Source organism: Nyctereutes procyonoides, unplaced genomic scaffold, assembly GCF_905146905.1.
Source record: "Nyctereutes procyonoides isolate TBG_1078 unplaced genomic scaffold, NYPRO_anot_genome, whole genome shotgun sequence".
Classification (NCBI taxonomy): domain Eukaryota; kingdom Metazoa; phylum Chordata; class Mammalia; order Carnivora; family Canidae; genus Nyctereutes; species Nyctereutes procyonoides.
The window spans coordinates 83361303-83388171 of NW_026575146.1; the positions used below are offsets into that span (position 1 = coordinate 83361303).

The following is a 26869-nucleotide window of genomic DNA, read 5'->3' on the forward strand; positions in this document are numbered from 1 at the left end:
CGGATGTCCGCGTCCACAGGAAGGCTAGGCTGGCTGTCACTTGTGGGTCCCTCGGGGGTGCCCAGCACAATTCCTACTGCTTCAGGCTCCCTTCGCGCCGGCAGGGATTCCGGCACGAAGCACTGGGGCAGCCAGGAGCAGCTCGTGTCGGCACAAGCCCCCAGCGAGTGTGGTTTTCTGTTATCAGAAAATATATCTGGAAAACGTCCCCGTGCATTTTGGGCCAGGGTTAGCAGTGGCTGACATCGGGTGCCCGCCTCTCCTATGCCGGCAGACACGTACCGACCCGCTTTTGTGTTACCCCAGCCTGTGCCACCTGTCCTCTGAGCAGCTCCTGCCTGCCCCGTGCTGGGCTCTGCTCCGTATTCAGGGGCCAGGGCCCGAGCTGCCTGCTTAGCCACCGACCCCAGGGGCCCGGCTGCCCAGACCCTGCTCCCTCTTAGCACCATGCCCACCCCATGACTTGCTTTCTTCACTTTCTGGGAGGAACTGGAAGCAGAGATTGGGGAACTGCCCAAGCTCACTCAGGCAGAGGCAGGAGCTGGGATTCCAGTGTGAGCAACCTGACCCGGGGCCCATGTTCTCCCCATTTGGCTTTCCCGGCTCCCCACAAGCACAGGCGGCCACAGGGGACTGTGCCAGGCCTGGGTCCCACGGCTCCATGATCATGCGCCCCCGTCCCAGCAGCGCGTTGCGAGACATCACCCTGGCACCTTGCATCCAGCAATGGTGTATTTAAAGCACAGACACCGGCTGACACTACAAACCTGGGCCTTTCTTTTGGAGAGCCAGTTCTCCAGCAGGTCACTGGATGGAGATGAACCAGGTTGCCTGACCGTGGCAACCTCACTCCTACCCACTCTGAACCGTCTTTGGGTGCACATGTCCCAGGGAACCATGAACCTCGATTCCACATAGGCCTTTGGGCATGTTGCCTCCCTGACTCACTCTGGGACCACCCGGGTCAGCTCTGGCATGAGAGCCTGTGGACGATGCTGCCAAGGAATGAACACTCTTCCCAGCCCTGAACTGCTGCCAAGGCCCACTCAAAACCCACAAAACTGGGGGGTGTGGGGTCCAAGGAGTGAAGGCTGCTCCCTGCCCTCTGCCTCCCGTTCACCCCATGTGAGGCTCTTCCTGCTGCACACACCCTGGCTCTAAGACGGCCTCAGATGGAGGAAGAAAGGGAGACGGGGTTGTCAGGGGGAAGACCAGTTGGGAGGATCTGGGTTAGGACCGGATGGAGGGCTCAGCCAGGTGACCAGGCCGGCCGGACTAGGTCCAGGGAGTTGCATGGGGCCGCGGGCTGCAGCAGAAGGCAGCAAAGGGCCCGCGCTCACCCATGGGGAGAAGCAGCAGTGTTCCCCAGCACTACCCCGCATCACTGCATCTCAGCTCAGGCCAGGTTTCGTCATCAGCCAGGGCAGGGGTCACAGTACAGGCGCCAGAGCCACAGTATGAGGCGACAGGCTGACGGGCCAAGCCTGGCTTCCTGGCCATCTGCCCTTCCTGGGGGTGGGGGGCTCAAGGCCAGGCCCCACCATTGGCTGGTACAGAGGGGAGGGCTTCAACCCCTTAAGGGCAGGGTCAGGAGCCAGTTCTGTTTTTAGTAACAGATGACAGGAGAGACCCCAGCCTCTCCTCCAAACACATGTGCCATGTCCTTGACCCTAGCTTCCCACGCCCTCACACCACATCTGCGCACCTGGAGCCTCAAAGAGGATATCCATTCCTTAATTTCTCTGCTCATCCGCCCAACAGCCTGGGGACCAGGTGGGAGAGGATGGCAGGGACCCGCACACAGCCACACAAACAGCGGCCGAGGCACCAACCACCCTCATGGAGCACCGCACAGACCCTGGGCCCCCTTCCCATACCCGAGATGGACAGATACACAAACAGACAAGGCGGGGCCACATGGGGCCAGTTTATTGCAGTTAAATACCTCTCTCTCTCTCTCTATTTTTTCGTCCACTTTTCCATAAAGAAAATTAAAACACACACACACACTCAAAGGGGAGCAGGGATCCAGAAACAAGAGGTGGGGTGGGACATGGCCTCCCTGCTCAGGTCCAGGCCCCGGGGTGGCCCCCCTAAAGGCTCCCCTCCTTCCCGAAAGCACCCTGTCTCAGTACCTCTAGAGACCAAGGAGGCAGCGGGATAGGGCAGGGCCTGTGTCCTCCTCCCTCTTGCCTCCAGGCGAGACCACTAGAAGTGCTGGGGCTTTAGTGGGGGCCGAGAGAAGGGAGACAGACAGGGGAGGGAGGAGATCGCTTCTCAAGTTGAGGAGAGCGGTGGGAGCTTATCCACAGAAATGCATTATTTCTCCCCGTTTTGTTAAAAATCTACTATAAAAAAACGCAGCTGGGGGAGGGGCGTCTGTCCCTCTCTGTGCTAAGGGCTGGGGAAGGGGCGGCAGGGGCCGGAGGAGCCCCGCCGCGCCGCAGGCTGGGCGTCACTGCCGCGCACTCTCGCCCACCATCTCCAGGTTGTGCTGCTGCAGCTGGGCGCGGAGCACGGCGTTCTCGTTCTTCAGCTCCTCGATCTGGCACACAGGACACGACAGGGCACAGGACAGTGGACGAGGAGCGGGCTGGCTCCCCTGCACCCGGCCGGCTGCCAGGCCCGCGCCCCGCCCCGCCCCTCACCTGTTGCCGCAGGAGCTCGTTGTCCATCTGCAGCCTCTCGGCCTCCTTGAAGGTCTCCTGCATGCGCTGGTTGGTCTGGCGCAGCTCCCGGATGTAGTCGCAGGCCTTTGACAGGATCCCTCCTTTACTCTGGGGGGTGGAGGGGCAAGAGCACCGCTGGTGGGCACCGCTGGAGGGCTCAGCATCCAGGGGACAGCTCCTGCGCCCAGGAACCCCCCCTTTCCCAAAGGGCCGGGGGCACTCACCGCTCCCGTCTTGCTGTTGTCTGCGTTACAATCTGGAATGATTTTTGAAAGTTGGACGATCCAGTTGTTGATCTTGTCCCTCCGCCTCCGCTCCACTGCAAGGGTAATAAGGGCAGGGGCTCAGGCCGTGCTCCCTGCACCCCGGCGGGGACCGTGAGGCAGGAGGAAGGGCTCCCTCCCCCTGCCCCCTGCCCCAGGCCGGTCTGGGTGAGGGCAGACCCAGAGGCCGGCACCCCCTCACACTGCCTCTCAAGAGGAACCCGGTGCGGCCTCAGGGGCCACACACACACCTTCAGGCACAATCGACGCTGGAGGCAGCGGGTGCATTTTGTTTACCCACCGGGCATATTTTAAAAAATCTGAGCCAAGATTTAAGTTAGAAAACCTCACATAATCATTGGTGCCTTCTGCAAAGCAGAGCTGTGGCTCGTGTTCCTGGGAGGCAAGAATGGGCCAGAGCCCCTTCCCACGGGACCCCAGTGCCCCTGTCTGGTCCTCCACAGCTGCTGCCTGATTTTCCACGGTCCTTGGGCCTCTCGAGCTTTGGGCTCCACAAGTTTGGTTCTTCACCTTTAAAATCGCTGTCTGACCATGTCTCACCCCCTGGTTAAAATCTTCCTCCGGAGCCCAAGCAGCAAGACCCCAGCTGCCCAGGCCGGCACTGTGGCTCCCAGGGGCCTGGCCCCATCAGGTGTGCACCACCCAAGGGCAACGCGAACCCTACCCTGAAGGCCAGGGCGAGCGAACTCATGGAGGACTCTGCTTACAAAAGTCCAGATTTGTGATTTTGTCCCATTACACTCGGCAATCTCACCCAGAGTGTCAGCTGGCTTGAGTGGCAGCCGGCCCCGTTCAGACGGGGCATGTGCCTTCTCTCTAGGGCTTCTCATCCAGCTCATGTCATGGCCTTATGACAGCAGCTTTGGGGCTGCCTGCATTGGAGCCCAAGACCATGGCTCAGCGCTTACGGAAGCAAAGCTGTGCCAGAACCTTCCTTACCTCCCAAGCACAGTACTAGGCACTGGTGTGGACACACAAGAAAGCCCAGTCACCTGCCCCAACTGTCACACGCCCTCACCCCTCCTGCCAGGACAACTCATGGACAACTGTAGGTAGTGTTTGTGGTGAGAATAAGCCTATAGGTGGGATTTGGAAAGCAGGGCAAAGGGTATTTTCTCCAGGCTGGGCGGTGCCGATGGGGGTCCCAGAAGGGGGTCTGGGTGAGAGTGAAAAAGGAGGGTGGGCCAGAATCACACCCCTTACTCCTCATGGCCTCCGAGGCTGGCACCTGCCCCTTGACCCTGCTGTTCTCACAAACAACATGCCTGGCCCCTAAGAGGCAAATCCCACTGTGGGCTCTCGGCACTCGGCTTCGTCTGCTCAATGCCACCCAGTCCTTCCCCACCTCCAAGTGCCTCATTACTGCTGGGGGGAGCTGAACCTCCCCACCGAGGATGGCCGTGTCCTACAACCTGCCAATTCTGTGGCTAAAAATCACCTAAGAGCCAAGAATCCGGCCCAGGCCAGCGGTACTGCCCACCCGGTCCCCAGCAGTGTGCTCTATTCCCCAGGCGTCAGCAGAGGGCTTCTCAGCTGCCTGCACATCCCTGCACACCGTCTGGCATTCTCAAGCCGGGGCACCACCGTGCTGTGCGGGGTCTCCTGCCATCCCTCCCTTCGGGCCACCAGAGGGCGGGGCTGGGGGCCGGGCATGACTTTTGTAGTTGGTGTTTGCTTTCCTGCCCAGTGTGCCCAGGGGAGCTCAGTAGGTCGAGCAGCCGACTCTTCTTTCTCGGTTCCAGATGGGGTTGTGATCTCAGTTGTGGGATTGAACTCCGGGCCGGACTCTGTGCTCAGTCGGCTTGAGAATCTCTCCCTCTGCCCCCCCCCACCCCCCGTTCTCTTGTGCACATGTGCACTCTCTAATATTAAAATAATAAATAAATAAAATAAAAAATGAAATAAAATAAATAAGATAAATAAAACAAAACAAAACAAAACAAAATAAAAAAAATAAAATAAAATAAGCCCCTGCTGCCTGCCTTAACCATGCATAGAGTCTATGGTAGACTCGGGTCTCTGCCTGGCTGGTGCTCACAGCATCCCTGTGAGGTGTGCGGGAACGGGGGATACTGACACCGCAGATGTATTAGGATGGAAGATTGTACCAAGTGCCTGAGGAATGCCAGGGAAGGGCAAGGACTTCTGCAGGGGCTGGGGTGTGGTGGGCCTTCAGAGGAAGATGGGAGACGGAACATGTGGGCTGGTTTCTGAGGGGCGTCAGGCAGACAGGTGTGGGAAATGCAGAAATGGGGCCGTGGAAATACTCTGGAGGGGGTAGAGGCAGGTGCTGGCAAAGGCCAGGTTGGGAAGGCCTTGAATGCCCTGCTAATGGGTCTGGGCCCTTTCATCAAGCAGATGGGGAGGTGGTCAGGCCCGTGGCTCGGAAAGACCATCCTGGCACGTTGGAAATGGAATGGAGGACGACCAGTTAAGACCCAGGCCACGTCTACTCCACAGAAGTGCTTCAGTTATGCCCATACAACATTGAAAACAATTCAGAAGCAAAATCTGGCCAAGACAGATGGGAGAAGTAGACAAACTCCCAGACATACTTGGAGATGTTAACATTCCTCTCAGTAACTGATAAACAAGTAGACCAAAAAAAAAAAAAAAAAAAACAGGATAGAAAACCTGAACAGTGTCAAGCACCTTGACCCAGCTGATGCTGAGGGAACCCAACACACCACAGCAGAGATTCGCAGCCTCTTCAAGTACATGTGGGAACTTTCACAACACGGACCAGATTCAGGGCCATAAAATACATCTCAACAAATTTCAAAGAACCGAAATTATACAGTAAGAGTATGCTTCTGATAGTTCTGAACAGAACTAAATTAAAAATCAGTAACAATAAAATATCCAGAAAACCCACAAATGTTTGGAAATTAAGCAAGGTACTTCTAAATAACCCATGAATCAAACAAAAAATCAAGGGGAAAATTGGAAAGTATTTTAAAGTAAACGGCAATGAAAACCAATATATCCCAAATAGGATGCAGCTGAAGCAGCACTGGAGTGAAATTTGCAACTAGAGAGGCTTGTGTTAGGAAAAAGAGAAAGGTTTAAATCATCTTGAAAGGCTAGGAGGAAAAAAAAAAAAAAAAAAAGCTAATTAAACCCAAAGTAAGTAGATGGAATGAATTAGCAACATTAAGAGTAGAAACTAGTGAAATAGAAAAAGCAAATCCATCCTGCATTTAAAAATCAGATTTCACCTAAAGATGTGGATTTTTGGCTCCTCAGAGGCTCCCGGCCACAGTGGGCCCAAACTCTGACCCGGCTGCAATGGGCTGGCACAAGGGCTCCAGTTCCCTGTGGGGCCTGAGGATGGGCTCCTACAGTCCCAAGAAGCGGTGGGAAAGAGGGAAAAGGAGAAAGAGAAGCTGATTTGAGGCCCACTGCAGCACAGAATCTTGGGGTTCGAGTACATGAGGGAAGGAGAAGGGACAGAGCAGGGTGGCCCTGGCTTTCGGTTCTAGCTTGGGTAATTCTAACAGGGGTGCCTTTTACCACTCTGGAAAAAGAAATGTTGCATGGGAGCCTTTGGGAGGCTTGGGGGGCGGCGGGGGTGCTGTGCTTGTTTTGGACAATTGAATATGAAGTGTCTAAGGACGTCTAAAAATGAAGATTTTTAATGGGCAGTTCAAGCTATGGGTCTGGAGTTCAAGAGAGAAGAATGGAATAGAACAGCTTTGCACACAGCCAGGGTCTGGGGTGAGGGGGACCCCTGGGAGGACTCCAAGGAGCGGTTCTCACCTTGTCTGAATCACACACTCCTTTCTGGAGCAATGATGGGTACCTACAGTTGGGGATAGGCTTTGGGGGTGCTGCCCATCCCTGGGCCTAAGGTTTCAACTCTCCTGAAGGCCAGACCTTAAGGGAGGCCAACAATCAAAGCAGTTTCCCAGCCTCTCCAATGGGAAGAATCACCAGGGCACCTTGTTGAAATACAGGCTCCTGGGCCCCCCTCTGATCTACTCGTTCAGAACCTAGAGAGGACAGCCCTGGAGCTCGTGACTGTTAACAAGCTTCCCGGAGCTACTGGGGAGCTCTGCTTTGAGGAACAGGCCGGGCAGGAAGAGCAGAACGAGTAAAGCATAAAGGAACATTCCCGAAAGGGGAACAGGCAGGGTCAGATGGTTGGAGCAAAGACAGGAAAGGGAGCCAGTGGATTTGGCAATGAGGTCGTCACGGGTGACCTCAGTGACCTCAGACAGACCTCTTTTGGTAGAGAATTGAGCCAGACTGCCAAGGTACAGGGAGATGGGCAGAGGGTGGGTGGGACGGCAGAGGTTAGGAGAGAGGGCGGGTGCAGCTGGAATGTAAGGACAGGTGCGGAGAAAGATCGCTGTCTTCTGGAGGATGAGAAACATTCAAGACCTGGCAGAGAGACTTAGCTGGTGAAAGGCGGAGGGTGGACGGTGGCTGGATGGGACCCCCCAGGTGTCTGCGGTGGCCTTAGCAGGTGGCACGTGGCACCACTGGGGGCCTCGTGCGTCTGGATGGGCTGAACTCGCCACGAGCCCCAGTTAGTAGTCATGCTAACATCACCTTACACGGCACTGGGCAGGCGCAGGGACTGAGAAGCAGCCGGGACGCCCCCAGACACACCAACCATGCTCAGGCTCTCCCCCTTCCTTCCAAACCAACCTGACGCCATCATGAAACCCCGCATCTCTGGCCTTGGAATCTTCTCCCCGACGCGCTCCCCTACATCCTGCCGAGCCCTGTCTCAGGCCAGCATCCGCAGTCACCTCCCACGCTCCCGGCCTCTGGTGTCCCATCACCCTTACCATCCAGCCTCTGTACACAAACCCCTCTGCTGGCTTCCCCTCCAGTTAGACTAAAACCCCGGAGTAGGGATGCTGGTCTTACGAGGCCCCACATGACCCGGCCAGCCCTCCTGAAACTCCACCAACCTCCTCTTTCCTTCTGTGAATCCTGCTCTTTTTCAAACACATCGAGTCTCTTCCGGTTCTGGCCTGGCTGCACTTGCCCATCCCTCTGTCTGCGACTCTTCTCCAGGGACCTGGTTGGCCCATTCAGGCCTCTGCTCCCATGTCACCTCTCAGAGAGGCCTACGGAACCCACGCCGCCATCGCTCTCCACCTTCCCTTGCAGCTTTATCTTCCTTCTTGGGGCCCATGTTACCTCACACCCCTGGAGCTTGGTGTAATCTGTCTTTCCCACCACAACGAGCGCTGCAAGAGCCAAGACCTCATCTGTTCTATCATCTGCGGTACCCAAGGGCCTAAAACCCAGGCAGACGTGGGGTACAGATACACTGAACGCCGAGCTCAGTGAGCTGCTCAGATCATAGCCGCAAAGACCCACAGCCAACCGAACGCTTTCAGGCTCTCGGGGCGTCACCCTGACATTCAATGCCTTCCTGAGTCCTCCCTGGTCCCCTGTCCCCAAGCACTCCGCATGGAACCTCTGCTATGACCAAACCAGCACTCCCCGAAGCAACCTTTCCCACTCTGCACTTCCTCCAGCCTGTGCTCCCCTCTGCCTGAAAGGCACTCCCAAACGAAGGTCAGCTCTCCTGGGAAGACACCAGCCTCAACTCCTTTCAGCCTCCTTGACACTGCAGACCAGGGTCCAGACCTGGCCCGGGTGCACGCTGCCCAGCCTAGAACCACCTTCAGGAAACATTTGCTGAGACACGACCGTCTGGGTGTAAATGTTCCCCTGGACTCGCACGCTACCTCTTCCACTGCAGTGGCTACCGACTGGGGGTAGGGGAGGGTTGGAGGACTGAGGGACAGCACCGAGGGCCAAAAGGACCTGAGGGTAGGATATGGTGCTTCCCGGAAGCGCATGATGCTCTGGCATCGGCCAGCCAGAGGCACGGCTTCCGGGAGCTTCAATCTCAGGTGTGTTCCCTGGCACACCAGAGCTGCTTCTGGAAGTCAGGTGGCAGGGGAATGGAGGAATGAGGGACTCAAGCTCAACAGCTGCCAATTGGAACGTTCTAGGGAAACCAAATCAGACTGATTTGTCCAGAGAAGCAGAGACTCTGTATGTGAACGTGAAATTTGCCATTTCAGATGTTGACCGTGAATTCAAGATCACTAGCCAGCATGACAAAACGCCTTCCGGATCGCACCTCCTGCCTACGTTCCTGACAACGCACTTCTACCTATTTCTCCTTCTCCAGCATCCAACAAACACCTCTTATGCACTTATGGTGTGCCAGTGATCCGGGACACCAAGCACCGCACCCGGATGTGCCCTTGGAGCCCAGGAACTCCATCCTGACCTTACCTTCATTGTGCTGGGCCCTCCTTCTTTCATCCCGTGGTGTTCTGGTTCCGTCAATTTTCCTAGAAGAGGAAAGAAATGGGCATACATTCTCTCAGGTCCCATTTGTCTAAACATCTATTAAGACGTCAGAGTTAAAATTACCTCTGTGAGATAAACTTACGCAAAAAGAGAAGAACGCTAATTACTTATATTCAAGAAGCAGAAGAGGCCAAAAAATACGCTGTTTGCTCTGTGCTCAACTGTCTGGCTCCCATCCCAGAACACCTTCCCTTCCTTTGGCCCCCTCAAACCAGACCCTCCCAGGGTCCCCCATTTCTGGGCCCAGGTGTCCCGCACGTACGGGGAGTAGGGGTGCGTCCGGGGTGCAATTGTCCTCTGTGTTCCTGTCTGAAGCACGTCCTGTGGCGTCATCATGACATAGAACTGGCCTGCAGCAAAAGCAGGAGTTAGCGTGAAAACTAGGGGGGCAGCCAGAACCAGTTGGGGGGCTTCCCTCCCTGCTAGGCCTGCTGCCTCCCCTGCCTTCCGCCCTGGCCCCTTCCTCCCTTTACCTCCGGCCTGCAAGCTCTGGTCTGTGGTCTGTACGGACACAGCTGTGGTATCTCCCACACTGGATGCTGGGAAATAGGCAAACCGTGCCTCCCCACTGACAGCCTCAGCTGCCGGGCTGCCGCCATTGCTGAAGGGATTTTGGATTACGGCCTGGGGAGTAGGAGGACACAGAGGCCACCCTTAGCCATCTTTGCTGGCCGACTGGTCCCCTTGTTGCCGCGGCTCATGGTTCACCGCATCCTCTGGAGGACGGGAAACAGCGGCTACGTGTGCCACTCCGTCCTGTCTCCTACCCGGGAGCTCAGCAGATACCCTGCAATCGCTTGATACCTCGATCCGCTTTTATCTCTAAGAGACTTTCCTGTTCCCTTCACTCCCAGTTTACAGAAGGAAAAAAAAAAAAAAAAAGGTCTTCCACTTCCAATGCTCCCGACCCAAGTTTCACCTTGCAGAGCTGGGATTTGACCCACACCGCCCGATGGCCCAAAGGCAGCATCGGTGTCTCACTTGCCCCCTCCCCCCCCCCATTCCCAAGCACAGCATCGTGTCCCCCGGCCATCCCCCCGGGGCGGTGGGCACCTACCAGCGGGAAGGGCGCTGCGGGCCCTGGGGGCACAGAGGCGGCAGTGGGGCCAGGGCGCTGGGCTGCCCCATCCACACCCACCTGGGTCACAGCCTGCTGCCCCCCCGCGAAGGCGGCGGTGGACACGACGCTGACGGCGCCGGCCGTGTCGCCTTGGCCATCCAGCTGACCATCAGTCACCTGGACGACGCGGTACGTCACCTGCAGGGGGCGGCAGAGCAGCGGCTCGGCTCCGGGGTCCCCGCCGGCCCGCGGCCCGGGCCTCCCGGCCGCGGCCCGGGGCGCGCAGCCTCACCTGTCCTCCATTATTCTCTGTGCGGAACTGGTACTGGATGTTGTGGTCGCCAAACGCCGCCTGCTGGACGCTGGCGATGGCCACCGCCGTCTGCTCCTCCGCCCCAGGCCCGTCCCCGCCTGCGGCCGGGGGGGGGGGGGGGGTCAGTGGTCACGCGGCCCGGGCGCCCCCGGACCCCCCGACCCGGCCGCGGCCCCGGTGGGCCCCGCGAGCACTCACCTTCCTGCAGCTCGACGCCCTCCTCCGCCTCGGGTCCCTTGTCGTGGCTGCGGGCAGGACGGGGGAAGCCGGGGGTCAGGCCCGCCCCCGCCCGTGGCCCCGTGCACGGCCCCGGCCCGCCCGGCCCGCCCGGCCCGGTGCGGCGTCGGGGCCCGCGGGGACCGGGCCCGAGGGTGCCGGCGCGGGCCCCCCTCCCTCGCAGCCTCCATTTTGAGCCGGGCCCGGCGGCCGCTCGGGATCATGGCGGCCCGGCGGGCGGGCCGAGGGGCCGGGGCCGGGGCCGGGGCCGGGGCGCGCGGGGGCACGCGCCGGCCGGCGCTCTTACCTGGCGGCGGCAGCAGCGGTGGCCGAGGCAGCGGGATCCAGACCCGGGTCCAGCATGTCCATGGGGGGGGTGGGGGCGGGGGGGGCGCGGGGCCCGGGGGGGGGAGGGGAGGGGAGGGGAGGGAGGGGAGGGGGCGGGCGGCCGGGGGGGCCCCGAGCCCGGCGCTCACGCCGCGCGGCAGGAGGGGACGGAGGAGACACGGGAGCCGCTCGCGCTGATCACGGGGACAAACAGTGGGGTCATGTGAGGAGGAGATGCCGCCGCCGCCGCCGCCGCCGCCGCCGCTGCTCCTGCAGCCGCCGCCGCCGCCGCCGCCTCCGCCCGCCCGCCCGCCGGCTCCCGGCGGCTCCCGGCTCCGGGACGCAGCGCGGCCGCCCCCCGCCCGCTGCACGCGGCCCTCGGGCCTCCTTCCCTGAGCAGCGGCCGCCGCTGCCGCGACTTTTTTTTGAACCCCCCGGCCCGCCCCGGATGGCCGCCGCCTGTCCCCCGGTCGCCGGCTCGCGCGTCCGCCGCCCGGCCTGGCCCAGTCCGGCGGCGGATCGCTGCTGCAGCCGCCGCGGCTTTCTATTTTTTCCTCCTTTTTTTTCCTCCTTTACTTGAGCTGCGCGCGCGCGGCGGCGGCGGCGGCGGCGGCGGCGGCGGCGGCGGCGCGAGCCCGGGCCCGACGCGCGCGGGGGGAGGGCAGCCCCCCGGGAGCGCGCGCGCTGTGTCTCGGATGGCGGCGGGCGCGCGCGGGCCCGGGTCTCGGCGGGGCGCGAGGTCGCCGCCCGCGCCTCCGCGGCCGCCCTGCACGCGCCGGCGGGCCGCCCGGGGGGAACGCGGGCCCGGATGGAACGCCGGGGGACCCGGAGGAGGCGCTGCGGCCGCCGGGGCCGAGGCAGGCTGCGGGGTTTGGAACAGTAAAGTAGGTCGGACTTGGGGGGAGGTGAACGGGGCTGGAGGGGAGAGGAGCGCGCACGCGCGCTCCCGGCGGCCGGTCGGAGGTGCGCGAAGGCGGAGGCCGGGGCGCATGCGCACGTCTGGGCGGGGCCGGGGCGCGCACGCAGGGCGGGGCGGAGTCGGCGCGGGGCACGTACTCCCGGCCCGGGGAGGAAGGCAGAGCCGAGGCGGTTCGCGGCCCGCGGCCCGCGGCCCGCGGCGGGAGTCGGTCCGGGGAGAAGGCTGCGCTCGCGTCCGCGGGCTCCTGCACACTCGCGGGCGCGCACACGCACACGCACACGCACACGCAGCAGCTGCCCGGGCTCCCCACCTCGCGCGGCAGAAGAAACACGTCCCGCTACACACAGGCCTTGTGATCTTAAGTTTTATTAGACTTAGGAGGGGCAAGATCATCAATAGTTCCTCAAATTAAAAAAAGAAAAAAAGTACAAAAGGTACATACAAAACGTGAGATCAGACGATTAAACTCTCCCGACTCAGGGCCAAGTTCTGCGAGGGAGGAAGAAGACGGGTGTGAGCTGGGGCCGGCTGGAGGGGTCCAGGAGGGCTCTTGTAGGGCAGGGAAGGAGGGGGGGGCACTCACCTTCTTAAGCCTCCGCTCCCGTGAGGCCTGGGAGTCCGTCTCCGAGTAAGGGGGGGGCGCTGGGGGGTAGTAGGCCTCCTCCTCCTCTTCCTCCCTGTAAGCTCTCCTCCTCTCGGCTGGCCCCTTTCTCCTCAAAGCCTCTTCCAGAAGCCGCCCATCATACTGGGGGTCCCCAGACCTGGAGCCATCCTCCCGAGAGTCCCGGGAGCGGTGGTTGCGGGACCTAGGGTCAGCATGAGGGCGGTCTCTGGGCCTGAAGTCATCGTAGTGGGGATCCCGGGGGTGTGGAAACTCCCTTGGGCCATCTTGGTCGTAGAGGTCATCTCGGCTTCGGCTTCTGGGACGACCGTAGGCTTGACCTCTCCTCCCCCGACTTGGGGGAGACCTCCTCCCTGATTCAGCAGAGCTCGGCCGGGTGAGGTCATCCAGCGCATCCACAGATCGGGCCCGGGGCCGCGCGGCCCCCCAGCCACTCCCTGGGCGCTCTGTGGGGGGCTCTTGCTCCCACCGTCTGGGACTCCGGGGGGAGTGGCGATCCCATTCCTCGTCCCGGATTGGGGTAAGGGCAGGACCTCGGGACGGCCGGGATCTCCAGTCGTCCTCATGGAGGGAGGTGACTTCACTCATAGCTGTAGGGAAGGGGGGTGTCACTGACTGCGAGGTCAGGAACGCCAAGGCCCAGCACTGTCACCCACTTGGTCATACGCTTTCAAGGGGGCCCTAGACTTCTCCTTTTTAAAGTGCTGACGTGCAGGGTGCTGTACACCTCTCACTGTGGCTGTGGTAGGGAAGGAGGTTCTATGTCCAGGATTTGCAGCAAGTGTACCTGGGGCAGGTGTCAGGGAGACGTGCTCCTCCCTCCCCACTCAGGAACCCCTCCAACTGCAAGGCTCACACTCACCCCGCTCTACACGGCCATTGGGGGCGCCAGGTCGGGAGGGATCAAAGTTGGCCAGCTCTTTCTCCATGTAGTATAGGACCCGCATGGAGTCATCCTGCTGGCTGGCCTGAATCCTGTAGCCACTGCGGACTTCTAAGGACAGGAGTTGGAGGTGATCAGTGTAGGAGAACAGCTGCTGACCCAGCCCCCTCCCGTAAAGACTCGTCCAACCTTGTTAACAACTGGTTCTCACCAGAGGTCACGCTGCTGTCTGTGTCACGAAGCAGGGGTACCTGGGAGCTGTGGCCACCAACTGAGGGAGATTGACCAAACCGTGAGTGGCTGTGCCCCCGAAACAAAGCTCTCCATACCCAGCCCCCAGTCCCCTTCCTTCAGCCCCAGACCCCTTAGTACCCAAATGCCCAGCCTACCCCTGCCCCAGCCACTCCTGGTTCCACCAGGCCTCACCTGAGCTATTCCTGTCGAAGTCTCCAGGGTACCCGTTGTAGAGAGGCCCCATGGGAATCATGGCTGGCGGGGGCGGGGTCTTGGCAGGGGAGAGGTGAGCGTAGGTGCTGGGGGCGTATATGCTTGGGACGCCTGAAGTGGCAGCTTTGCCAGCTGCATACACTGGAGAGGACACACGTTATGAGAAGGCAGGGAGCCATGCTGCCCTCTGCTGTGTTAGAGGGTCTGGAGGGACCCGTGCCCGGACCTTCTTTCCAACCCCCAGGTGTGGGGCTTCCCCAGACACTTAGACTGGTTTCCACAGGGTTCCCGAGATTCAGGACATCAGCTTCACTGAACCCACACCTCCTGTGCTTCCTCACACAGGTTTTGGGGCAGGGGGTGCACGCTGGCAGCCACAGCTCCAATCTGGCTAGCTAATATGTTTGACTGTATGATGGTTTGCCAACATTGGATGAGGTTTTACATACAACCCCAGCTCTGTAGCCACCTTATCAGGAGATGGGGCCACCCCAGGCCTGGGTTCTTACAGAGCAGCTGGGGGGCAAAGATGCCCCTTTAGATAAAGCCCATGTGCTGGACCCACTAGCCGGATTCAAGTGTTCCCTTTGGCAGGTAAGCCACCATTCCAGAAAATGCGTCATCTGTGGGGAATCCCAAGCCCACTCCCTTATGGCTGCTGGGTTCTCCAGGCCCAGACGCAATGGGAATCATTCTGAGGCAGAAGCGTGGGAGCCTCAGAGTTCACTTGCCTCGGCCAAGAAGCAAAGTACCTCTGCAAAGTACCTCTAGTGTTTCCAGCCCGAGGGCCACACCCGCTCCCACCCTGGCGTCGTGGTTCAAGGCCGGATAGCTCAAGGGCAAATCCTCCTTGCTGCCTTCCTCCCCAGGCAAGAGGCAGGGTTCAGGCGGCTGCTCTGGTGTCAGAGTCCCTGGGAAGCTGACAGGGCAGTGGGGGACTCAGGAAGCCCCCTCCTCGGATTCAGTTTGGAAGCAGAAGGCTCAGCACTCAGCAGCCCCAGGAGAAGCCCCTCGGTAGCTCAGGGGACCTGGCACTTCATAACCAGCCACGGGATTTGCTGTTCCTGGCAGGCTCGGCAGGGTTGTGGCCCTGGCAAAAGGAGCAGGGTCTCCGCAGTGAGTTAATGGCTTCCCTGTTGGGAGGTTTCAGGGTCTCAGGATGAAGGAACGTGGCCTTGGGACAGACATTTGCCATCCTGACCCTGGCCTTCATGAGTGGGGTAACTGCAAACTTGGTTGCGGCCCCCAGAGCTGGGGGTGACCCTCCTCACCTGTGATGGGGACTAACAGCCACCACCTGAGCAGGAAGCCCTCAGCTAAAAATGACAAGAGAAACAGGACGGCCAGCAGAGCCTCCAGAGAGCAGCAACTTTGAGGAACCAGGTTACCCAGTGCTGAGTTCACAGTCATAAAATTGGCTAGTGTGGACCGAGTGGCAGCCCCGTGCAGGGCGCCCACACAGTCTTCCCTGGATGCTCACAACGCCTCATGGGAACCTTGCAAAGGACACTGTCTCGGGGAGCGAGTGAGTGGCATCTGAGGTCACCCAGTGGCTGTGGCAGGCCTGAGATTTGCTCCCTGGCCCTCGGTCACCACCGTGCTGACAGCAACACGTCTGGCAGCTAGCGGGTGAGGAACATTTCATGTAGGCTGAGCCCCGTGCCAGGTGCCAGACAGTGGGGAGGTCACTCATCAGGCTTCCAAGCAGGTAACCCAGCCAGCCAGGCCTCACACCTCCACCTGCCTGAGCCACAACGACCTCACTGAGAGTTGCCATCCCCCAGAGGAGAAATCGGGCGGTGTGGCAAGAGGGAGACTCACTTGCTTCCTCTCTTCCTACTTCCCTATTGGGTTTGCTCCCTCCCCCTTCATCTCTGGTCCCGCGTCTGTCCCCAGTGCCCCAGAGACCTACTGTGACATGCTAGGCATGTCCTTAAGCATAGAATCTGTGTAACACCCAGAGTGCCTGTGTGCATGGGGTTTTTGTAATTGTGTACATTATATCAGTGCTGTAAATCCTGTTTGGTTTCTTACCTTTTTCATTTAAAATTTTATTTTTAAAGGGAGCTTTACTGGGGGACCTGGGTGGCTCAGTCGGTTAAGCATCTGCCTTTGGCTCAGGTCATGATCCCGGGGTCCTGGGATGGTGCCCCCATGCTGTTGGGGGCGGGGGGGGGGGGGGAGGGTTCCTGCTCAGCGGGGAGCCTGCTTCTCCCTTTCCCTCTGCCCATCCCGCCCCCTGCTGGTGCTTCTCTCTCTCTCTCTCTCTCTCTCTCTCTCTCTCAAATTAATAAAATCGTTGAACAAGGAAAAAAAGAAAAGCTGTATTTTCCAGTGAATCATGTTTTGGACTATCTGAATTTTTTTCCCATGTGGATAAATTATGCTTTCAAAACAAACAACTGAAAATAAGTGAAAATTTAAAATAAATGAAAAGTTGAAGTATGTAAATGATCATCTAAAACAGCAGATGCTCCTTGGCCCGCCTTCTCCCAAATTGCTCACCTGACACCCTCCGGACCGATGGCACTATCCTGGGAAGCAAGCAGATGGCTCCCTCCACCCCCTGAACCCAGGGGGAGGCCTGCGGGGATGGGCATATGAGGGGCACTTACGGGCCTCGGGGCAGCAGCACTTCTCCGGACAGCAGGGGCACCTGACATAGCAGCAGCAGGTGTGAGGGCAGCACTGACACCAGCAGATGCCCAGGAGGAGGAACACGAGGAAGACAGCCAGGCAGACCACGACCACAAATAGCCAGTCTGCAGAGAGAGAAGAGGCCATGAGCAGGAGGCTGGGGAGGGAAGAGGGGAAGAGGGACACAGGCACACAGGCACAGTGGGGCAATGCAGAGTCGGGGCCGAGGGGGGGTGATGCCTACTGGGGAAGCTGCGATGCCTGCTGGATTCTCCAGCCCGAAGCGGGGGGCACAGCAGCCAAGGGACGCCCACCCCCTCCGACCCAGGCCAGTCCTGAATTTAGGGAACCTGCACTGGGCTCATCTGGCAAAGCCGAAAACGAGAGGTGACCTGGCTGGAGCGAGAATAGGATGTAGCTTCAGAGGAGGGACAGAGAGCCAGCTGCCCAGATCCCACTCTCTAGAAGAGCACTGCAGGCACCAGTCAACAGGAGCCCCCTGCCTACACCCCAGGCCCCTCCGCGGCCAGCCTAGCGCCCCCCCCCCCAAATCCCAGGGCCAGGTCACTAGATGCCACAGAGCTGGAGTCAGGTAAGGTTAGTGGGGGTCCACAGGGAGCAATGTTTAGGTGGTGGAGAATACTTAGAGCGGCAAACTGGGGGTTTGGGGGGGGGACTCCACCCCGTACCTTCCATGGGCCCCGCCTGAAAACCAGGTAAGAGCTCGGCCACCCCCGAGGTCCTGCCTGGAGGGACAAAAGAGAGACAGATTATGCTGGCAAGGGCCAGCCCACCCCGCCCCTACCCCGAAGCCAAGTTCAGGCTCATCAGGGTGAAGGTGTGTCCTGAAGCAGAGGGGCTGGTGGCCGAGGAGGGTCCTAGCACATGGTTCCTGCCCACCCACCTCCATAGATGCTATTTTCCAGAAGGCTTCCATATAATTTACCCACTCTCTCATCCCATGGGAAATTCTGTTGCCCCAGAGGGTTCCAGAACATACCCCACGGGTTCTGAAGGTTCAACCTCAGAGTGGGCACCCATCTTTTCCACATACATGGGTCCTATCACCCCAAAGGGCTCCATCTCCTGTGACAGGGACAGTCCTGTTCCATCAGGCGGGGTAGGCACGGTGCCCTAGAGCCCATGAAAATGTTTTAATTTTATTTTAAAATCGGAAGGAAAAAAGAATAATACTGAATATGTAATAATTGTCTTTACAGCAACGCAATCATAAACCATATGCCCGTGAGGGCGGAAGTGCCCCCGGCCCATAAAAATCATAGTAGGACCCTGCGTCCCAGCCCATTTCACGCATTCTGTCCCCTGTACAGACCCCATCCGCGGCCCAGCCGGTGCCTCCTCGAGGGCCACTGGCTGCTCTGTGCCCCACGAGGGTGCTACCGCCGGGGCACCCACACACCCCGCTCTGCATCAACAGGGCTCGCGCACTCGCTGCCACCTGCCCTCACGAGAAGGTTCTAGCATGCAGACCCAAAGTGGGGTCCCGTCCGTGAGGCCAAGACTGCTTGCAGAGAACACCAAGCCGTTCCCGCCTTTCTCACGCGCCTTCTCCCTCAGGTGTTCCAGAGGCTTCGTGGTGTGATGACCTCATCGCTCAGACGATAATGGCCTGTGCGCTCACGGGCCTCGCGCTTTAACAATTTCCTGCTTTCAGTTTGTAACTAGCGTCAGGCAACCATAGACGTCACCCACAAAAACTCAGACGGAAACTCTTGAGATCCTTAAGGGTTCTTTAAAGTGTTAAGCAGGTCCTGACGCTACGTTTTGAGAAATGCTAGACTGTGCGTTCTAGCAACGGACACACGGAGTTCTCCGGGTCACTGCTGCATGCGCGGTCACCCAACGTGAGGTCTGTCCTGATCCGAGCGCCCTGGAGCATGCCCCCCGTCATGTGTGCTCATTCACACATGCGTTTCCTTGCATCATGCGTGCAATGATGGCAACGTACAGCCCCGCAGCACCACACACAGCACACGCCTCCCAAGGCCATAGGTGTTGGCTGCAACAGAGCATCCGGCTAATGGTGGCATCCCCTCGAGGCAGGGGGGCATCAGGGCCAGCGGGGGGCTGCTGGTGGGTACCCCACCCTGCCCTTAAGCATGTGGAGGCGGCCTCATCCTGAGCTTTGGGTGGCCCTGGGGATGTGGCAGGTGGGTCCAACCCCCACCCCCCCAGTTAGACACACCATCTGCCCTCCTCACTCACTGCCAATTAACTCTAAAAATGGGGGGATTTAAAAAAAAAAAAAGAGACCGGGAAGAGGTAGGGTCCCCAATTCTCTCCACTCTCAATTTGGCTCTGGCTTATCTGAAATGTGGGGGGGGAGGGGTCCTTGCCTGGGGTGCAGGGCACAGAGAAGCCCCCGTGACTGGCAGTGCCATGAGCAGAGAGCAAAGCAGGCGACAGAGTCCAGAGAGCGAGCGGAAGGGCAGAGGGCAGACACACAGAAGTGGCTGAAGAAGGGGCCCTGGTCCCGGTTCCCGACCCCTTCCCAGGCCCTCAGGGCCCAACCCACTCACCCAGGACGATGAGCTCTGCGTAGGCCTCGTTGTTCCCCTGGAGGTCCTGGGCCGAGACCACGGAGCAGTAATACACGCCACTGTCCCCCCAACCGGTCTGGTCAAAGGTCAGGTCGGCATCTGCAACAGGAGAGGGGTGAGGACACCTCGGGAGAGGATCGGAGCCTCCCCACGAGCACAGCAGGAAGGAACGGGGCACGAGAGCGGGGCTGCCGACGGCCCGGGGAACATTACAGAACCTGTACCAAGGGTGTGCTACGTTTTAGGCTCTGCTGTAAACACTTAGCACGGGGTATTTCAACAAGTCTGTGAGGTGGGTCCTGTTACCTTTCCTGTTCTATAGATGAGAAACGAGGTCTGGCAAGGTTACCTAATCTGCCCCGTCCGAGTCATCAGTGGTGGAGCTGGATGGTCCGAGTCCAGAGCCTGGGCTGCAGTTATGGCCATCCTCTTACCTCTTCTCACGGCTAGGGTAACTGCCCGGACTCAAACCCCCCCAGAACCTGGTGCCGACCCAGGGGCAAGGGGCCTGGGGGGGGGGGCGAGGCAGAGATAAGTAGGCCAGATTCCAAAGATCAGGTGCCACCCAGGCGTGAGAAAGAGTGGCTGTGATAGAGAGTTGAGGGCCACCCCCAGTTCTGGAGTCGTGGGCCCCACATTCCAGGTCAGGCCCGGCGCTTGGGACGCTCAGGCTGGCAAGGAGCCTGTCAATTATGGCAGTAATGAAAGTCTTTCAGCACATCCGGTTTGCTCTCTACTCCTCAGGCCCTAATTAGTTAAAGCCCTTCAGTCATTCACTCACGTGGGTCAGGTGGGTGGAGGACCGCAGATGTGAATGGGCAGAGAGGAGCACCCCCAGAGCTCCCCAGCCGCTCTTGCTCCCTGGCTCCTGCCAACCTGCCCACCTCCTCGCCCCACGCATCCCCTGCCCTTCTCCAGGCCGACTCGGGGGATAGTAACCGTGTGCACCCCAGTCCGTTGCTGAGGGAATGAAAGAACTGGAGCCTTCTTCCTTCTTCAAAAGACCTCACGTCTATAGAAAAACCCTCCCGAGGTGCCTGGGTGGCTTCCTCAGTCAAGTGTCTGACTCCTGATTTCAGCTCCAGTTGTGATCTCAGGGTCATGAGATGGAGGGAGCCCTGTCTCCCTGCCTCGGGCTCCATGCTCATCAGGGAGTCTGCTTGGGATTCTCTCTCCCTCTGCCCCTCTCCCACACCCACCCTCTCTGGAAAAAAAAAGAGAGAGAGAGAGAAAAAGAAAAACCCTCCTATTGATGTCTTGGGCCTGTACCTCCAGGGCTCGTGCTACTCCCTCTGGCCGGCACTGGCTTCCCAGATGCTCACAGGGCTCGTTCCATCCTGCAAGCGTACCCCCCGCCTGCCCTGACTGCTCAACTGTTATCAGCCAGCTTAGGGGCTGACCCTCCATAACCCCACACCCAGGAGAATGCAGGCTCCATGCAAGCATAATCCGACGTGTCCTGGCCACTGCTGTGCCCCCAGTGCTTGACACAAGGCCTTGGCCAGGACCTGGAAATGAACCCCTTCCCTCTTCATGCCCCCCTTCCTTAGCTCTTATTGTCCATTCCAGCATTCCGGACACATGGCTAAACTCAAACAGGCACTTGATACACTCATTCAATATTTAATACATAATTACCAAATGCACCCTATGTTCCCGGCAGTATCTGAGGCACCCGCTATCCTAGAGAACAGCAGTTCTCAAAGTCGGATCTGTGGACCTTGAGGTCCCCTCAGAATCTTTTCAGGGCATCCTTGAGGTCAAGGTTATTATCATAATAATACTAAGATGTTATGTGCCTTTTTCACCTAATCGCTCAGGAGTATGCGGTGAAGTTTTTCAGAGGCTCCAGGGTTGTGCTGTCACAATAAACTGAATGTAGAAGCAGCTTTGAGAAACCCGCCTCTTCTACTATTCAGGCAGACTTGAAGGAGGCGTGCAAAAATATAAAGCTAAAGCAACGCCATACTCTTCATTACCGTTTTTTGCTGTGTTTTGGAAAATACGGTTATTTCTTCATAAAAAGCATGTGATGTATATTAACCTATAATGAGTTTGGTTATCGTCATGTTAAATATTTTTCAAACTTCCCTCAGTGTGCTAGGTATGAAAACAAAGTTCTTTGAAGAATTTAAGAGTGAAAAAGAAAAAGCATAGAGGTCTGACAACCAACACATTTGAGAACCACTGCCACAGACAGGAGATATGAATCCCTGTGCTTAGGAGCTCAGATCCTAACTGGGAGAGAAAGACAAACAAACAAATGTAAATAGGTCACATCAGATGGTGATAAGCGGTATGGAGAAAACTGATCAGGAAAAGCAGACAGAAAGTGCCAGAGTGGAGGTGGGAGTTGTGCAAATTTAAAAGGTGACCAGGGAAGCCCTTCAGGTAAGGTGACCTTCCAAGTAGTCGTGAAGGGGTGGAGGACACTCCACGGTCACATGTCTAGCCACCAATTATTGAGCTCTGTCTGCACTGGGTCCCTTTCCACGTATTTGCTCACTGAAACCTCACAAAATGCCCAACTACGTGCTCCTAAATCTTCCTGATTCACCATAACACCCTGTCGGCCCATCAGTTTTCAATTTTTCCACCTATGTCCTTAAATCAGACTCTAACCACATCTCTCCAAAATCAGAGCTCAGGGGCAGGTTCCCTACCCAATGCTGAGGAGGTGGATGGGAATCCCGTGCTACTGCCAAAGGTCATAGGCCGGGAGTTGAAATCTGGGCTCCATTGGGCCGGATCCCAGCCTCAGTGTGTTTTGTTTGGCCCGCATAATGTTTTCAAAGCCCACAAAAAATACGGCCTTCCAGCTTCTTTTGATCAATTCTAAGGCCTGGGCCCACCCCCTTCCTGCAAGGCGCACCCTGTTCCCGGTCTATGTCTGGTCCTGACATCACTTGGGCTGGGCATTGGCTTCGTTGTTTTAGGTGCCAGGAGATGCTGGGTCTTCAGTTGAGAACAGAAGTGGGGCCTTCTCCAAATTCCTGGGTTCCTTATCTGTAGAGAGCAGAGGCAGCCCTCATCTCAGGGGTCCCATGGGCTCTTTTTAGCACTAATGGGTGGCAAGGGAGCCCCAAGCAGCTTGATGAGGTAGAAACAAGGCTCCTATCCTGGGGCCCCAGGTCACCCAAAGCGGGGAGGAATGCAGGGGTAGTAGGAGCCACCCTGGGCTGATGGACACCGAGGGTGCGCAGTGTTAGTTTATCTGGGACAACTTTCGGTTAAAACCCGGACAGCTGGTGCCCCCAGGAGCACCAAAAGGAGGTCCACTTTTCTCCATCCTCAAAGCTGGAGTGGAGGAAGCTCCTACGGCTCCCGGGTTTCCTGAGAGGACGCGCACACAATGGGTATTTACAAATTATGGCCTGTATCAAACACCCGAGCACGTCAAGGCAGCTTGAAACACCCAAACCCATGAGGCCTATGGAACACAGACAGTCTACCCCAGGAGAGCCTGAAGGTCACTCTCAGCAGAGGAGGCACAATTCCAGCTGGCCTTCAAGGACACTCTCGGTTTTGGGGTTATCCTGACCGGGCTGCTGGGCTATCGTGCCCGGTCCAGGCCAGAGAGGGTGCTGGGTAATGGGGAGGGGCCCATACAGGTTGAACCCCCAAGAAGCTCTCCCACCGCTGGAACAGCAGGATGCTTCAGGTTGAGCTGCTCAGGAAAATTCAAAGCAAGCAGATCCAGTCCCCCCACCCCCAAACATGACTGAAAGGCTGGGTCCCTGGACACCTGCCTCTCATCCACAGTCTAGCAAAGACCCCTCCCTTCAACCCCTCTGTCCCCAAGCCCAGGATGAAGACTCTAATCCTCGTGTAAGACGGTAAGAGGGTAAATCCATTAAGTGAGTTGAGTGTTTTCATCCCTTGCCCACTGCAGCCCATCACCTTCCTCGAGGTGCTTTAGGGTCTGGTCCTTCTAAAACCACATTCGCAAAAGATCTTAACGGTGGGCACCCGAGCCATTCCATTTAGCACATGGTCCTAGTTGGTTTCCTTTCCTCTTGCTCTTTATCTGCCTGTTTACTGCCTGTCTCACCCCCACTAGAATGTCATCTCCTTGAGGGCAGGGACCACGGCTGTCCCGATCACCACTTACATCCCCAGCACAACAGCAGCACCGACACTTAGGAGACGCTCGATAACTACCAAAAGAATGAGTGAACGACTCCCCACCTCCCTCTTACTTAGTCCCAACAGGCACTTCCTATTAGCTGGCAGCATTACGGTTAAGTGCAAGACTTCTGAGGGCTGCCTGGGTTCCAATTCCAGCTCCAGCTCCTTCCTAGCTATGTGCCTAGACAGCCACTTGACCTCTCTGTGCCCCGGATGCTGTGAGTATAAGATGTGGTTGTGAGGACTGTATGGGAGAAAGTGTGCAAGGTGCCTGGCAAGTTATAGGCTTTATCTGTTAAGAGCTCTCATCCTGTCAGTTCACTCAAGTTACCTCCTTGGTGAGCCCTTTGCTGACCACTCTGGGGCAAGTACAGGGGTCACAAGCTTGGAGAGGAGACCCAAAGTGGCTCACTTAGCCCCTTAGAATCCCAGCCCTGTTACCAGCTTTGTAACCCTGCGCAAGTCGCTTTACCTCTCCGGACCTGCATAAAATGACAACAGATCACACAATCACTGTGTGGTCTAAATGAGTTCATCCACGTAAACCTGGATTAGAGCCTGGCACTTAGGAGGCCTCTAGAAGTTGTTATTTATATACAAGTTACTTGCTGTTGCTGGAACTAGTATTATTATAGAACCCCCTGCTTCTCTTCTTTACCCTTTCATGTCCCAAGCAGTTGATAGGATATGTTGTATTATCTCATTTGTCTCCCTCACCGGAATGCAAGCTCCCGGAGGGAAGGGTTTTGATGAATGTGTTTACTGCTGTATTCCCAGCTTCAAACGGTGCCTGTATATGTTAGGTGCTCGATGAATCTTTGTTGTTAAACAAAGTCTAGATGGCTGGACAAACGGGTGGATGGAAGGAGGGATCCCTCCCTTCATCAACCCTTTCAGACACTGGTGCTCAAGAGCTTCAAAGTGGGAAGCCAGGTTGGACACAAGGGAGTCACCGCCACCATCACCACCACCACCACCCAAGCAAGCCCAGCCCCATCCCCTGCCCCGCCCGACATACTTCCTGTGATGGTGATCCTCCGGCCCTGGTAGTAGTCTCCCAGGGTCACGGCATTGCCCTGCTTGGTGGCCACGACCCGGACCGTGCGCATGCTGTCCTGGCACTCCACATACGGGTTGAAGCCGGGGTTACCGGCTGCCAGCTGGGCATTCAGCTGGTTGTCAGCACTGGCTGGGGAGAAGGCATCGGCGATACGGTCGCGGCAGAAAGACTTGTACTTCCAGATCACGATGGGTGCCGTAGGGGTTGTGGTCAATTGGTAGGTGCAGGGCAGGGTCACCGGCTGGAATAGGATCACCACGTGGTAGGGGTCTGACACAGTCACCTGGATGGCGCTGGCAGGGGCTGAGGGCGAGAGGAATGTTAGCAGGGCCTCTGTGAGCTCAGGGAGGTACTTCATTCAGCAGGAATGTGCAACACCACTTGTCACCAGTTTGACATTTAAAAGTATAATGGTTTTACAGAGCACCTAGCACACATTGTTTCTTAATCCCTGGGACCGGTAGGTTCCGATAATCATGCCCATTTTATAGACCCATGGGGCTAAGGTGGCAAATACAAAGTTGCACAGCCAGATTTCTTGGAACATCCCGTTCATCCCTCTTTCCAGAGCGTGGCCTCTGAACCACCCCAGCTCCCTCTTCCCTTGGCCATTCCCTCATGGAAAAGGCCACCACTGTGGCCTGTACAGGAAAGCGCACATGACCACCGCAAAGCCGCCCTCAAGGCCCTCCCGCAGAAAACCACCGCCAAAGGTTCCAAGTTATGCAGGGGTTTTGGGAGGAAGGGGGAGATTGTGGAGTTTTTCTATTCAACTATTTTGCCATGGAGTAGGGAAAGCCCCCATGGGGTCTCCATCAGCCTCCCACCTCGCCCTACCCAAAGCCAATTCAAATAAACACAACAAAAGTGCTTGGGGAAAGATAAAGTCCCCTCCACACCCGCACCCAAACAAACGCCCCATCCAGCTGAAAGCTTGCCAGCAGAAGGTGATTTCACACCGAGTGCACACGTCCATCCCACCAGGCCCTTAAGAGGACACTTCGGGACACTGGGTAGGACTGGAGTCCCCAGTCCTACACCCGCTCCAGGCCTGGGCACTGTTTCTTGAACTCTCTCTCCAGGAAGCGTCGGATCCAGCCCTCCTGCGTCCGCTCCCCGTTACCCCAAGACTTAGAAACCTTAAGGTGCGCCCAAGTCCCCGTCCTGGGCCTTCCCAGTGATCGCGGGTGGGGTGGGGGGTCCTCCGTCCCTACGCCACAAAGAGTCCCATTCTCCTTGCCGCTCCAGGGCTCGCGGTGCGGGGAGTTTCACTTCCTGCTGTCTCCGAACAAGGGCGGGGGAGCGCTCCCCGACTCCCAGGAGCAACTCCTCTCACTCCGGCACCCAAAGATTTCCCGAGACCCTCGGGATCAGCAGATCCCGGCCTCGGCTCGCCCCCTCCCCCAGCCCTCCTGCCCGCTCGGCGGTGGGGACTCTCCATCCACCGCCCTCCACGGTGCCCTCCCGCCGCCCCTGCGCGCCAGCGGCTCCGCTCTCCCTACCTGCGCACAAGGTGCTGAGAAAGAGGCACCCGAAGACGACCGCGCCCCAGCCCCGAGAGGCCGGCCGGGGGCCCAGCCCCCCGGGGAGCCCGCGGGCCACTGGCGCCATCGCGGCCGTCTGGGCGCGTCCGGCCCGCGCGTCCCCTACTAGGTACCGAGAGGGTCGGGGGCGCGGCGCGCACCAAGGCGGGCAGGGGTGCAGTCTCCTCCCCTTCCCGCCTCCGCTCCGTGGCCCCACTCGAAGCCCACTCTGCCCCTGTCCCAGGACTTTAAAGGGCGGAAATAACGTGGACGAGGGGCACGGCTCCAGCTTTCGGGGAGACACTTGCCCGACCCCCGGCGGCTCCCCGAGCCTCTCCACCCCCGCGCACTCGGGGGAATGGATCGGCCCAGGTACTCGGGGCGAGCGCGCGGGGCTGGGCCCGGGGGTGGGCGGCGGGGAGGGGCTCCTCCTCCTCCCTCCCCGGAAGTGGGCTGACCCAGGTGCGCCCCGGCCCCCGAGGGTCGGAACCAAGTGACCAGCCCGCCGGGAGGGCGCCTGCACACTGGGGCTGCTGGCCCGCCCTGCCCTGCCCGGGCGGAGCCGAGCGGAGTGTAGCTCGCGAGGCCCGAGGCTCCACCCGGGTGATTCACCTGTTGACGGGGGCGGGTCTCTGGCTGCACCTGTTCCCGCTCTGCCCACACCCCCCTCCCGGCTGACGATGGTCCCGCCTAGGTACACCCCGCGGGGAGGGGCGCGGCTCGGGAGCGCGGGGCAGGGACCGGCTCCCTTCCAGCGGCCGCGGCGGCGCGGGGCGCCCCTTGTGCCTTCCACTCAGAAACTTCTGGATCGGAAGCTCTGCCCTCGTAGGGACGCTCGAGGGGAACCGGGCCCGGGAAAAGTTGGAATTCTC

General features: G+C 58.6%; 2 protein-coding genes across 3 annotated transcripts; both read right to left on the reverse strand.

Annotated features, from left to right (window-relative positions):
* Window positions 1–1901: 1901 nt before the first annotated feature.
* Window positions 1902–11371, reverse strand: USF2 (upstream transcription factor 2, c-fos interacting). The gene is made up of 10 exons (XM_055309988.1): window positions 11198–11371; window positions 10873–10919; window positions 10654–10772; window positions 10359–10559; window positions 9775–9925; window positions 9564–9651; window positions 9224–9282; window positions 2894–2988; window positions 2649–2777; window positions 1902–2545 (listed from the first exon to the last, which is right to left on the reverse strand). The coding sequence occupies exons 1-10, from the start codon at window positions 11257–11259 to the stop codon at window positions 2456–2458; spliced, it is 1041 nt and encodes a 346-aa protein (XP_055165963.1). The 5' UTR covers window positions 11260–11371; the 3' UTR covers window positions 1902–2455.
* Window positions 11372–12486: 1115 nt separating this feature from the next.
* LSR (lipolysis stimulated lipoprotein receptor) lies at window positions 12487–26374 on the reverse strand. 2 transcript variants are annotated; one of them, XM_055309986.1, is made up of 10 exons: window positions 25977–26374; window positions 24433–24777; window positions 19266–19385; window positions 17415–17471; window positions 16704–16850; window positions 14068–14229; window positions 13853–13912; window positions 13621–13752; window positions 12720–13348; window positions 12487–12625 (listed from the first exon to the last, which is right to left on the reverse strand). In XM_055309986.1, the coding sequence occupies exons 1-10, from the start codon at window positions 26083–26085 to the stop codon at window positions 12590–12592; spliced, it is 1797 nt and encodes a 598-aa protein (XP_055165961.1). In that variant the 5' UTR covers window positions 26086–26374; the 3' UTR covers window positions 12487–12589. The 2 variants fall into 2 exon arrangements, with proteins under 2 accessions (XP_055165961.1, XP_055165960.1); XM_055309985.1 differs by lacking the exon at window positions 17415–17471 and having other exon boundaries at window positions 25977–26183.
* Window positions 26375–26869: the final 495 nt, after the last annotated feature.